This window comes from Anabrus simplex, chromosome 5, assembly GCF_040414725.1.
Source record: "Anabrus simplex isolate iqAnaSimp1 chromosome 5, ASM4041472v1, whole genome shotgun sequence".
Lineage (NCBI taxonomy): Eukaryota > Metazoa > Arthropoda > Insecta > Orthoptera > Tettigoniidae > Anabrus > Anabrus simplex.
Window position 1 is genome coordinate 19,813,103 of NC_090269.1, and position 14,532 is coordinate 19,827,634.

General features: G+C 39.4%; 1 protein-coding gene across 1 annotated transcript in view; it reads right to left on the reverse strand.

Moving 5' to 3' along the window:
* LOC136874332 (cell adhesion molecule Dscam2) overlaps positions 1–14,532 on the reverse strand; it is a 1,095,748-nt gene that overhangs the window by 126,295 nt on the left and 954,921 nt on the right. Inside the window, exons 19-21 of the mRNA XM_068227756.1 lie at positions 11,235–11,387; positions 3,998–4,153; positions 516–633 (exon numbers count right to left, since the gene is read on the reverse strand). Of these exons, the coding sequence (XP_068083857.1) occupies positions 516–633; positions 3,998–4,153; positions 11,235–11,387 (427 nt within the window). The remainder of the gene's footprint in view (positions 1–515; positions 634–3,997; positions 4,154–11,234; positions 11,388–14,532) is intronic.

The window sequence follows — 14,532 nt, forward strand, 5'->3', positions numbered from 1 at the left end:
TTTAAAAAGGGTTTAATGCACTGCATTTTAAGGTTATACGGTTTGTATTTTATGTACTTTAAAGTCCATTGAAATTAGTAGTATGGATTATCCGTTTTTTTAATTAACCGTTCACCCCCTCCTGGACATTAGAATGAATAATCAGTAGTGGTAGTAGTAGTAGTAGTAGTAGTAGTAGTAGTAGTAGTAGTAGTAGTAGTAGTAGTACCATCTGTGCTGTGCGAATGCTAGTGGTGTGCCTGGTGTGAAAATGGGAAAGCACGGAAAACCATCTTCGAAGCTGCCAACAGGGGGGTTCGAATCTACTATTTCCCAAGTACAAGCTTCAGTTGCATGCCCCTAACCGCACGGCCATCTTGCTTGGTCCCATAATTATTACAGTCCTCAGCACAGCAAATAAGTATTTAAACAAATGCATTGCCACTTAGGCAAGAAGAAGAAGAGGAAGAAGCTGCTTTTCCTTTTTTCCCCTCTAATTTACAGTTTATCAGCTCAATAATTATTCTTAACATTACCTTGTGTAAAGATTGTATTTGGTGATGATTCCATTTGGTTCTGTAGGTGGTAACCAAGATACCAACAAAGACTGAGGAGAGCTCACGACCACCTTGATGTCTGCAGGTGAACCAGGTGCTGAAATAGGAAGCATAATGAATAGCAAAGATGAAGTGGTACAACTGTACACTAATTTTAAATTGTACTCTTTGTTGTTTAGTTTACCCACATGAAAGGAAAATCTAGAACTAAGATTTATTGATAAAATTTTAAGCTTTTAATAGCTAAAATATGAGTTCTGATTGTGTATGAAAAAGGGATGGTAACTAAAACATTTTTTTTTTTCCCATGAGGCCTCCAGAGACACCTGGTGCAGGTCTTTTGCATTGATGCTTTGTAGGCGACCTGAGCATGCGTGATGATGTGGCCCTACCTAAGATGAATTCTAATGTTAAAAATGTCACAAATACCTAGTACCCATGCGATAGCATGAGATTTAAAATCCCCAACCAGTTCAAAATTTAACCTGGGATCCCTTGGACCAAAGGCCAGCATGTTAACCATTTAGTCATGCAGCTGGAATAAAATATAGGCCTACCATATTTAACAAACAGAGCTGTGAACAAAAAATTTAATTAAATAAACCATCAGGATAGCATTTCATATTAACAAAGATAACTTATAATCCATATGCCATCAAAGTACTATCAAAGACAACAGTGTATCCAGAATGAGTGATCCAAGAACAGGATGACAGAGCTTCTAACATGACCATATCTTGCTCAGTTATCATATAGTACTGACTGAAGATGACTGCTTATTGAGAAGGGTCACTGAGAGCATTAATTGCCCTTGAGCAGTGGTCAGGTGAAGGGTCAGGATGTAGCAAAGCTGTGTAGTGTTTTCAGTGTCATTGTTCAGAATGTTAGTCGTAAGCATTCATAATGCAAGTACCGCTGAAAGCAAAGTTGTACAACTATGAGAAGTTGAAAGAATCTGTATCATTGGACTGTGGGTGGTTGGCTTAGTATTTTTTCAGATTGGTCATTTGGGTGATGAATAGGATGCTGGTGCTGGGAACAGTGGAAAATTGCCACAATGTATCTGGGATTATCAGACAAGAAGAGCTTCCAAATTACCTCAATCTACTAAGCAAGATACAAGGAGCAATGAAATAAGAATCCACTGCCATTCGACTGGGACAGATATGAAATGAACAAAGCCCTCATTTAGCAGCGAGGATAGGAATTGTGCTGGTTGCCAAAGCATATCGCACTCCTCTGGGGCAATGATTAATGACTGATGGATGAAAAATGCAACTTTAAACTTGTGTGTTTGGCAGACCGGAAAGCTTTTAAGTTACATTTAACTGAGTTGATGCAGGAAAGTATGGCTTCCTTCTCAACAAATGACAGATAACATGAAATGAAATTAGAGAGTGTTGCTGAAATGAAAGATGACTGTGAAAACTGGAGTACCCAGAGAAAAACCTGTCTCGTTTCCACTTGTCCAGCACAAATCTCACATGGAGTGACCAGGATTTGAACCACGGAGCCCAGCGGTGAGAGGCTGGTGGCTGCTGCCTGAGCTATGGAGGCTCCTCACAGGGAGCAATATCTTTTCATAATCCTATATCAAAGAGCCTCTGTGGCTCAGACAGCAGTGCGTCAGCCCCTCACTGCTGGATACCGTGGTTCAAATCCCGGTCACTCCATGTAAGATTTGTGCTGGACAAAGCAGAGGCGGGACAGGTTTTCCTCCGGGTACTCCGGTTTTCCCTGTCATCTTTTATTCCAGCAACACTCTCCATTCTCATTTCATAGCATCTATCAGTCATTAATAAATCACTTTGGGAGTGGCGACCCCATCGTTGTAATAGCCTATATCTGCTTCATTCATACCATCTCTGACCCGTCAATGACTGGAAAACAGGTTGCAGGTTTTCATTTTCAATCCTATATCAACTGAAATGATAGAGAAGGGATTTGCAGAACAAAACCTGAATCCTTGCTGTATGACATTTTGCCAAATTTATTGTTCAGTACACTTTTCTCTCTCCTCTTGCCATCATGTTTGTCTTGTTATTTTCCATGCTACTTTTCATTTTTGATTTTCCAACCTTTCCTGAGAGATCCAACTGCATCAGGGAGTTCTTGGACTCATTTCTCTTCTTTTTCCCAAAACACAATTTGTTAGCTAATAGTATTGTGTTCAATCTTGTACCATCATTAGTTTCTTGTACTCCTTCCATGATATTTTTGATCATAATTATAAACGGTAAATGCTGAGGTAAGAAAGCTAACATGAGTGAAATATATAGACATAGAGAAAACAGATGGAGAGAGCCAACTTGCTGTGTAAGCATGCATGGATACAGTACACATGAAAGAAAGACATGGGTCCAAAGTTTTCAGCTGTAGCTTTCATCAGTCAAGGATGGAATAAGAATGGGAAAAGTAATGATTATTTAAATTTTAAGGCTGGGTGCTTCCCTAGACCTGATCTCCAGTTGATGCCCAAGAGCTAGAGGGTGGAAAAATGGGGGAATATGTTTTAGACTTTAACTTTGAAACAATCATCCAATGTGGTTTAATGGAGCCACCAGGTGTCCGTCCGTCCGTCCATCCACACACTCAGTTTAGCACAGCAGACTCTACAGCAAGATGTCGATAAGCCAGCAAGCTTTTCTCTCGCTTTTCATCCCATTTTCTCCATATCCCCACCCCCATTTTTTATTGTGCGTGCGTGCGTGCGTGTGTGCGTGTGTGACAACAACCTGGCTTGAGCATGATTTCACACAACGTCCCACACAGCACAAGTCTAGATTTTCTCCAAACTCAAAAATGGTATTATAACGTCCAAATCAACATGATCTATTTTAAGAAGAGCCCAAGTTTGTGCCTTATTTTACAGTCATTGAAAGACTTTTAAACAACAAGGACTTGATATTTTAATATTTTGTAATTTTACCAATTTCTTGTTAAGTGATACCTTTATATTTTAGTTTTAAATGGTATTTAAGCTATAGCTGCTGATGTTCATGATACAAGGCAAAACATGTACTAGTTGATTTTAGTTAAGTTGATATTTGTGTCTTAAAGTGGGGCTTCTGTGAACTTTTTAGTAAGCTTTACATTGACAATACAGAAACATTATGAAGTTTATAGTATGTAATGTCCAACCCTTGACCTGTTTCTCTATGGGGTCAGGTATGAAGTGAGTTGAATCTTCTCACTTCATTTTTGATCTTTAGACAATTCTATTCACTAACTTTGTAGCAAGTCAAACTAAAGTAAACTAATTAGGAAGGAAGAACAACTTAATTATGCAAAGAGGCAATAGACACATACTTTTAATAATAAGAAACAGATTTTTGTGTTGTCCTATATATGATATTAAATCTTTGGATACGTAAGTCAACCTTTCTATTATTACTTTACCAATGTGACTATTCATTTTTAGTTATCTGTAAGTTTTCAGTCATATTATGAGAGAAATGTACCATCTTCTTCAGTGCTGCACATTATTGATCTCGAAATGATGCCATCTCCTACCCTTGTGAAGGCTAACACTTGAACACTGTAGTTGGTAAACCTTCGTAGACCTGAGAGCACAGCAGTAAGAGCAGTGGTCTTCTTAACATCCACCTCATCTGGTCCTGTGAAAAATATGGAAAATATGGGAATACATGACAGTTGAGCTTAAATCATAAATAAAGCATTTTTAACATGTTGGCTGCCAGGACACATAGCAAGAAATGTCACAGTGGCCACAGCTTTCTTTCTACCATGCATATAGTAAATCAGAAGTAAAACAATATTTCAAGTTATATTTCACTTAGGTGTTCAATATACGTACTTAATACAATATACATTCCTAGCACCCTGAGGTACTGCTGTGGCTCCACAGAAAAGTTCACATACAGCTTTAGCTAGTTGGCCAGAGCTATATAATCTAGCAGTACTAGAAGTTTGCGTTTCTTGATAGCACCCACTGTAACCAACAGACTTTGCCACGATTTCTTTAGTAGTTCGACAGTAGGGTGTGTGTGAAACACTTGAAATATACTTGTATTTTTATGTTTTAATAACAGTTATCAGAGAGTTTATTAATCAATGATGGAGCCTTTTCTTTACAAACTCTGAGGATAATGATGCTAGTCTTTCAGTCTGAGAATTCTGGTAAGTAATGTCCATTTCAAGCTGATCTATTATGTTTTGTAAGACAAAACATGCTTTACCAAATTGAATTTGAAATATATAAAAAATAAAAACTATAATTTAGAAACCAAGCATGCAAGGATTTGCTATGAGACAATAGCAGTATAGTAGCATAGCGAAGTGGTCTACTGGCCCAACAGGGAAAGTCATATAACAGCACCTGTCAGTGATACTTTGTACCCACATGGCCTTACGAGAAATTCACTCAGCAGTACAATGTACTGCTCTGGCAGCCAACGTGTTAACTAACTCATTCCTGATACTGTGTGTTTTGTATAATTAAGAACTAATTTTGTGCCATTTAAAATGAACTTACTTTGAATAAAAATATAATAATACTATGCATTTAATCCCCTGGTATAGGGGTAGCGTGCCTGGCTCTTACCCGGAGGCCCCGGGTTTGATTCCTGGCCAGGTCAGGTATTTTTACCTGGACCTGAGGGCTGGTTCAAGGTCCACTTAGCCTACGTGATTAGAATTGAGGAGCTATTTGACAGTGAGATAGCAGCCCCAGTCTAGAAAGCCAAGAATAACAGCCAAGAGGATTCATCATGCTGACCACGCGACACCTCGTAACTTGCAGGTCTTCGGGCTGAGCACCGGTCGCTTGGTAGGCCAAGGGCCTTCAAGGGCTGTAGTGCCATGGGGTTTTGTTTGGTTTATTCATTTAATATCCCTTCGCCTACTACACAGGAATTCAAGTTTGGTTGTTTTTTGTGTTGGAAAGGGGTTGTTTCATATGTCAATATATCTAATGAAATTAGTCTCTCACACCTTAACACTCTTAAATGTAGGGGTGAATGCAGGTCTTGCAAGTCAGGTATGATCATTTTATCATTGAGAAAATGAGGGGACCAAGTGAGTTGGCTTAATGGTTAATAGTGCATGGCTATTAGCTTTCATTTGGTACATGGTAGGTTCGAATTCCACCGTTGGTAGCCCTGAAGATGGTATTCTGTAATTTTCCCATTTTTATACCAGACAAATGCTGGGGCTATACCTTAATTAAGGCCATGGCTGCTACCTTTCCAATTCTAGGCCTAACCCTTTCACAATCCTTTCATTGCCGAAAACCTTTGATGTGCTGGGTAGAGGATGAGAGGTGTGACTAAATTCTGTAAAACGTTATAATGATCACAAACCATGTAAAAGTTGATACTTTATAAATTTACATATTATATTCTATGAGTCTTTTTTTCTCCCTCTGGAGTTGACCTGCAATATGTATTTATGAACCTTAGCATTGAAAGGTCCAGCTCCATGGCTAAATGGTTAGCATGCTGGCCTTTGGTCACAGGGGTCCCAGGTTTGATTCTCATCAGGGTTGGGAATTTTAAACATAATTGGTTAATTCCCATGGCAAGAGGACTGAGTGTATGTGTCGTCTTCATCATCATCTCATCCTCATCACGACACGCAGGTCGCCTATGAGCGACAAATCAAAAGTCCTGTACCTGGTGAGCCTAAGTCCTTGGACACATCCCAGCACTAAAAGCTATACACCATTTTTTTTAGCATTGAAAGCAAGTACTCAAAGTGTTTAAAATGCTAAAATCATTTTGTCATCATATCCCGTTATCACTGTAAAACAGGAGACAAGGCCAGCAAAACATCTTACTCAGTTTCTTCTTGAACTGACACTCACTTAACGAATATATTCTCTGATCTTTTTCCCTTGTGATGAAATTTTAAATCTGACACTGGAGAAATCGCCCCTGCTTAAATGTCTTGACTGCATTAGGATTTGTTAACAGTGTCTTCAGCTTGGGAAGCAAGTGCCTTATAAGCTTTACTTTACTACTCAGCTGACCTTAATAAATATTGAGTAGAGGAGAATGTATGAACATTTCAGTCTGTTGAAACACAAAATGTCACTTTCAAGGAAGTTAGTACAACTTGCGATCACAATTGCAAAAACTTTCTGGTTTGTATTTAAGTGTTTTACATGTATATTACAAATATGCGCACAATATTTGCCATCGACAATTACACTGCACTTTACAATCATGCGCATGTTCAGGCACCGAGTTCAAAATATGGGTTTTCGGTAGCTCTTGGCAAAAGATTACGGGAATGAGCATGTCCACAGAGTATAAAGTGCCAAAAACAGAGTTGCTTATCACAGTAGGAACACTTCATGAATGCTTGCAATAAGCAGTCTTCTGAGTTTCACAGCTTTTGAACATCAAAAATACATTCGGGTGGTGATTGAAACCTCTCTGGTCTGAAGTTATCATATCCAGCTACAGTCCAGGAGAACCGAACAATGTCAGTGAAGACTGGAGAATAGAACTGATTGTGTAGAATGCATATCAACAACGAAATGGAATGCCTCGCCGATGGTGTGAACTGATAGTCGTTAAGAATAATGTGATCTTCAATCTGCTTCAGCACCGCCTTGAACTGTCGGAAGAATAGCACATCAAGTGGCTGAATGTAAGGTGTGCACTCAGGAGGGATGGTCTTGACTGTATACACCATATTTTGAGGTTGGATAGCATTGATATGCGTTCTGTCACAATATGTCCCGAGGGAATCAACCAGAAGAAGAGACTCCTGTGCTGCATATGGGAAGTAGACATCTTGAAAGAATTGTGTCATGATTTGTTTCATGATTAGGCTGGACTATGAAGTGACTTGAAACATATTTTGTGGTTTCAGCATGTGTTCCGTTACTCGCACTCCAAACTGACCATTAGGTTCCTGGTAAATAACCAGCAACATTGGAAACACGTATCAACTTGCCGAAGTAATGGGTTGGTGTAAGAATGAGTTGTTGCGTGATCACTCTGCACCAAACTTCTTACTGACTTCTCTCCCTTGTTATGTAGAGTTTGCGATGAGTGAAGTTCTTTTTGCATACCACTTTGATCAGTATTATAAATCTGTATACCTCTTTGTGAAACTCGTCACATTGTTCCTTCACGTCACCATCTGTATTCCAGGCTTTAGTGGTCACACATTTTGTTATTGCCCGTGAACCAAGATGGTGTCTCTGTTTAAATTGTGCAACCCATTCATGGAGAGATCCAGTGAATTGAGTCAGTCCTATTTCTTGAGCCTTTTCTAAACCCCAAGCACGAATATCCTTATCGTGAACATTAGCGCCTAGAACAGTTCTCGCCACCCTGAATTTTTCTGCTACATAATCGTCAAGCAGGGGAAGTTTTGAGCACTGGCCTAGCTCCCCTTATTCTACTATGTGATGTAAATATCATAGATGATGTACATCTTGCACCATACGGTATTGTTTCAGTACTGTATTGAAGCTTAATCATTTGGTTTTCCCAGAATCTTGGAATGAAATTATCTCCTTTGCCTTTTCAAAAGATACAGCATCCCACCTCTTCCTCTCCGGTGGGCTTGGCAGATACGCAGATGACTGGCTTCCATCACTTTTTATTAACGACTCTTCCTCACAGTCAGGTTCTGGATCGTCCATAATGTTTTTACAATCAGACAAGTCTTCCTCTGCATATTCATATTCTTCAATATAGTCTATTGTATTTTCTTGATGTATACTATTACCATTGTTTGCCACTGTTTTGTCTATCACATTGATTATGAATGCAGCTGCATTTCTCTCACCGACTGTAATTTCTCGGGATCTTCGTTTGTGTTTGTAATGGCGAACAGTTATACTCACCATATTGGCAGGATTCATTATCACACGATTATGGTGACAGTGACTCACTATGAAATTGGAAACACCACAAACAGAAGGAACTTCATGAATGGTCGAAGCAGATACAACACAGACGGAGGTCCCTATTATACTAGCTTCCTTGCTCTTATGTGGAATGTCTATCTGGTTCCCCCTAGATCTTGCATTGGCAGCTGTGTCGGGTGACCTTGGACATGGTGCGGCGTGTGTGGACCATAGCATACACGTAAAATAACTCAAGTAGCTAGAGAAAACGTTTACGGTGTCTAAAGTAACTAAAGCCACGATATCATGTTAGATATGGTCTACTTTGAGCGGAATAGCGAATCTTCATAACTTATAGTGTACTTGGCGATGGCACTTAATTTATACAGTGTTGTAATCAGCACCTCAAACATATTCATACAAACCACACATCACCTGCAATTGTGATCGCAAGTTGTGCTTACACCCTTGTTAGAATACTATATCATACCTGTAAAATTGGACAGTTAAGGTTATAAATAAGTACACTGACTGAGCAAATGTCATGGGATAGCGGAGCACTGAAGCGCAGGTGTGTTGTCTGCACACCACACGCCCCTCTGTGCCAGCGGCAGTTGTATAGGAGACCTTGTGTGCAGTGGCTGTGCATGTGACAAGTGTAACACGGAACGTCGTCGTGAGCTGACACCGTTCGAATGGGTATGGTGGTCGGTGCCCGACGGATGGGAAGTGCAATTTCGGAAGTGATGCGGGAATTCAGTTTCACATGATCAACTGTGTCTAGGGTGTATCGTGAATGGTTGAATGTGGGTGTCACCGTCCACAACAGACGAACAACCGGCCGTCCAGCCACCCTCGATGACTGTAACCGGCAATATCTGAGACGGATTGTCAATAGTGACAGACGGGCAACCGTGCAACAAATCATGGCTCAATTCAACACAGGCATTGCTAGACACGTCTCCAAGTGGACAATCCGTAGGAACATGGGTTCTATGGGGCATGGGAGCCGGCGCCGCACATGGGTGCCACTGTTAACACGTCATCATGCACAACGACGCACATTTGTCGCCAGTCACCTGGGATGGACACTGGAACAATGGCGTAATGTGATATGGTTGGACGAATCACGATTTCAACTGCACCATGCCGATAGGAGGCACCGTGTATGGCGTAGACCACATGAAGTGATGGATCCCGCCTGCCTCGAAGGTGTGGTCCAGGGTGCTGGTGTCTCTGTTATGGTCTGGGGTGTATTTTCCTGGTATGGAATGGGCCCCCTAGTTGTTCTGGAAGAGACTTTGAATGGCACACGGTATGTTGAGCTGCTCGGAGACCATCTCGACCCATGTTTGGCCTTGCAGCGCCCAGACAGTTCTGCGGTGTTTCAAGATGATAACGTGCTACCACATCACTCCCACGTCGCCCGGAAATGGTCCAGGAACATGCAGCAGAGGTCCAACGACTGCCATGGCCACTCAGGAGCCCCAATATGAACCCTATCGAGCATATCTGGGATGTTCTGGAACGCAGACTCCATGCTATGGATCCTGCACCCATAAACAGACCAGCATTGGTGGCCGCTCTGCAAACGATTTGGTGTCAGCTGCGTCCAGAGGACTACCAGGGACTTGTCGACTCACTTCCATGGCGTCTCACTGCAGTTTGTAGGGCCAGAAGAGGCCCCACGCTATTAGGTGACTATCCTATGACATTTGCTAAGTCAGTGTACATGTATGTATGTATGTATGTATGTATGTATGTATGAGTACCCAGCCTGGAGTACTCAGTACCTCAGCAGCTCCACCAGTGGCTATCATAGATAGGCTAGCTCCTTCATGTAAACAGTAATCAAACAATGACTTCAGATATGGTATTAGTGTATATCCTAAACCATTGCGTTTTGTATATGCCCAGAAATCTTATCAATTCCAGCTGCTTTTCTTGTTTTCAAAATGTGTATCTTTTTGAAAATATCCTTGTTAACATAAGTAAATTTCAATACTTCACTGGTATAAGTCACTTATCCTACCTAGACATTATCCTTATATCCAACTATCTTTATATACAGCTGACTAAATATTTCTGCTTTCTCCTGTTCATATGGTTCTTTCTCTTTTACTACTGATTTTTGGTTAACGTTTATACCCATGTATTTACATTCTAGCTAGCAGTATCAGACCACTTCTTGTCTCTAAGAATTTTGTCACTACTTCAATTTTAATACCTGTGCAGTTGCATTACTAGAAACTGCATTATTAACAAGTGTTCCTCTTATAGAAAAATTGGTTATGCGTACATAAGTTGACTGCATCTATTTATGTTTACCCTTGATATGGGATTGGCGATGATGTGAGATGCCCTTAAGATTGGATACCCTTACCGATGCCAACCTCATTGTTGAGGAGCTAATGAAGATGAAATTAATGACAGTGAATGAAATAGGGTATGGAGGTGGAAGGAATCGGCCATGGCTTATGAATAGGGGTTGTCCTGGCATTTTCCTGGAAGTGAAGATGGGAAACCACAGAAAAACAATCTCAGGACAGTCGCCGGTGGGGTTCAAACCCACACATCTTCCAAATGCAGAGCTTTGCCCCTTAGCTGTAGCATGTTAATGTGCGTGGCCACTCTCCTTGGTAAAGAAGTTGACCCCATATCTAAATAAATTATTTAACACCAACGTTGGACAGGATTTCACATATAGGAAAATAAATTCTAGTTTCATAAAATTACATAATGAATTGAATACAGTATAATTAACTCTTTATAGTTGGCTATTTGCTTCAGGTTATTCATAGGTAATTAAAATGAATACAATTTCTTAAATATCCTATTGTGTTTTATAAGTAATGAATTAGAATACTAACCTTGCCAATGGTCATCTATGATGGGTTCATAGTGCAATTTATATCCTTGTAATATCCCATTACAATGTGATGTGGGAGGAGGCTGCCAGCTTACTTGTATTGAGACAGGAGAGAGTCCAGCACACCGTACATCCTCTGGTGACATACTGGGGACTAATAAAGAATACATGATAAATCTAAAACATATCACTTGAACTCTGAATATAATAAGATAAATTCATTTAGTGAGAAAAAGCTAACTCTCCTTCTACTCAGAAAGAAAATACATTAAAACTAATGAGTAGCAGGAGCTGTTCTGAAATGAATAAGAATGCAGTTGTTCCTTGAAGAACAGATGATGTACTTAGGGCAGACTGGTGTACCTTGAACATAATGTACCATGGAACAATTTTTTGTTCTTATTTGTGTTGCTATCTAGTGAGCTCAAACTCAACCAAACTGTAAAAAATGCCAGTATGACAGTAGTTCTGATTTGTTTTATCCCATATGTACCCATAAGCAGATTGGTACCTTCTCTGTCTTGCGGGGTAAATATCCATAAACGCACTGGTCCACATCTGTAACCCCATTAGAATATTGGAAAAGTGGTGGAGAAAGGAAGAAAAACAACAATGGCTAAGGGTTTACTCGATCAAATATGGCTTCTTCTTTTTCTTCTTTTCCCACCCTCTTCTTTCTCTTCTTTGTTCTCCTTCTGCATTAGGAAAAGCAGTGGAGAAAGAAAGACAAATAACAGTTGCTGAAGGCTTATTTGATCAAATAGGACTCATTCTTTTTCTTCGTGCGTTCTTATTTTCTTCCTCTTCTTCTTCCTCTTCTTTCCTTCTTCTTTAAGAAAAGCAGTGGAGAAAGAAAAAAGAACAGTTGCTGATGGCTTACTCGATCAAATATGGCTTCTTCTTTTCTTCCTCTCATTCTTCCTTTCCTTTTTCCTTCTTCTCTTTTAAGAAAAGCGAGGGGAAAGGAAAAGAATAATGGCTGAGCACTTACTGAAATAAATATGATCTAATAGTTTTTCCTTCTTCTTATTTTCTTCTTCTTCTTTAAGAAAAGTGGTGGAGAAAGACAGAAAAGGAATATTTGATGAGGGCTTACTCGATCAAATATGGGCTCATCTTTTTCTTTTCTTCCTCTTCTTATTACAATACCTTATTTGTTGCAGATAAGGCAATTTAAGACTTTGTTTGTAGCATTTTAGAACAGTCCTGCTGAAGGCATTTTGACTCCAGTCTCTAACACCAACGCCGCACATTAGAAAGTTGACAGTTTCCTATCATTGTCAGTGAATGTGGCAGTTGGGTGGATATATGGGTTAACAAACATGAATGCTGTAGGGGAAACAGAATTTTTAGCATGAAAAGTAAATATCTTGCTCATTTTTGCATTCTAAGTAACACAGAAATAAATATTGTGTTTGTTACTGTCAACACCTGATATGAATATCACCTGCTGAATAAATGCACATGCTGACCAGTGAAATGAAATGAAATGAAATGGCATATGGCTTTAAGTGCTGGGAGTGTTAGAGGACAAGTTCGGCTTGCCAGATGCAGGTCTTCTGATTTGATGCCCGTAGGCATGATGAGGATGAAGACGACACATACACTCAGTGATTTATTATGAGGTCTAACTTAGGTGGACATATTTGTTGAAACATGCGTTCTATTGAAACACAGTACATAATGCTATCGTTTCTTTAATTGTTTGTTATTTAGATCTTGCTGAGAAGTAAGTCAGACATGCAAAAATGTTCTGGTTGAACTGCATGTCTTAAAGAAAGCTGTTGAAGTAGTTATGGCTCCTCGAGAAATAAACATTTCTAACAGAGAAGCTTGCAAATTGTACATTGTGAAGTAAGGTTTGGCAATGAAGATTACGTCTGTCTTGTAGATGAAGCCAGCTGAGTTTGGTGTAGTACAGTGTCACATGATCTGTGTATTTAAGGTTACAGGTGAACCTCACAAATGCATTTTGCGAGTATTGTAACTTCTGTAGTAATTCATCAGTGACATCATTATAAACTATATTTTAGTAATCAAGAATTGGTATAACTAGCATTTCAGCTAACTTTTTTTAGTTTAAAGGGAAATGTAAATTTAAACTTGTTGAAGGTGTTCCATGATGCAGGATTGAGTTGAGAAATAGTCCTGGAAACAGAATTATAAAACAGAAAAAATGAAAAATGAATCTGTAAAGGCAACCTCCATACTTGTCTGTTACTATCTAAAATAAAAAGAATAAAATGAAATACAATGGTCCATGGTACAATGATCTCACCAACTTTGGAATTCATCATGTCATTTTAAACTTTAAATAACTTGTTATGACTTTTTGGATGTTAGGGTGTTTCATTATCTCCATAATGCAGTGAGAGCACCTGTACTCTATTCAGGTACAGTGAAGAAATCTTGTTTGTGCCATATAACCAGTGTCTAAACCAGTGATCTGCAAACATTTTACGTCATAAAATTTATTGCACCTCCTTTTATCCTTCCTTCATACTACTCATACTTTGTACAATAATAATTGTACCAGAGGTACACCCACTCCGTGCATTTACATTAAGCGCCTTTTAGAAGGCCATCTGGAACTTCCATTTTAAACTAGGTGATAGAAGAAGTTCGAACATTTTTCGACAGAGGTCTCTACTGTCAACCTAGGTAATCCCTCTGATGAGAGGACGGACAATTAAATTTCAAGATAAATTTTGTAGTCATTAGTTGGTAAAACTGAATTGTTTGTGAATTGTTTTTGGTGTTCGTAAGTTATCAACTCTTCTATCTCTCCCCTCCAACTTAATATTGTAGCCAATAGGGAGTTTTGTACATTTTATTTAATTCACCAATGAGAAAATGTTGAAATTTAATTGATTGTTCAATGGAAATTGGGGGTTTGTCAGGGCTTTGGCCCGGAGGAATCTGGAATCTTCCTCTCTGCTATAAAATCTGGGACATTTCGGGCCATGTTAAGGGTTGATGATTGCAGTATTAACAACCAACCATCAACCAACGGCAGAAATATTGTGATGCACAATGGTGCCAGACATTTTGTATCCTTCTCCCCATACTGCTCCCTTGTAAATATGTATTATAAGCTTGTAATTTACCAACTGTTCAATAGAAAAACGTAAATATTACTGTGTAGTTGTCCTGTCAAACTGTGATCCAAACTGCTTCCATGTAAATATATATATATAAACTTTATAATTTCATAAGATTTTCTATTAGAGTAGCATCAGCGATTCTTTGGACCACCACTGCTGGGCACTGCTAAAATACCCTGTGGTTTTATGCATTGG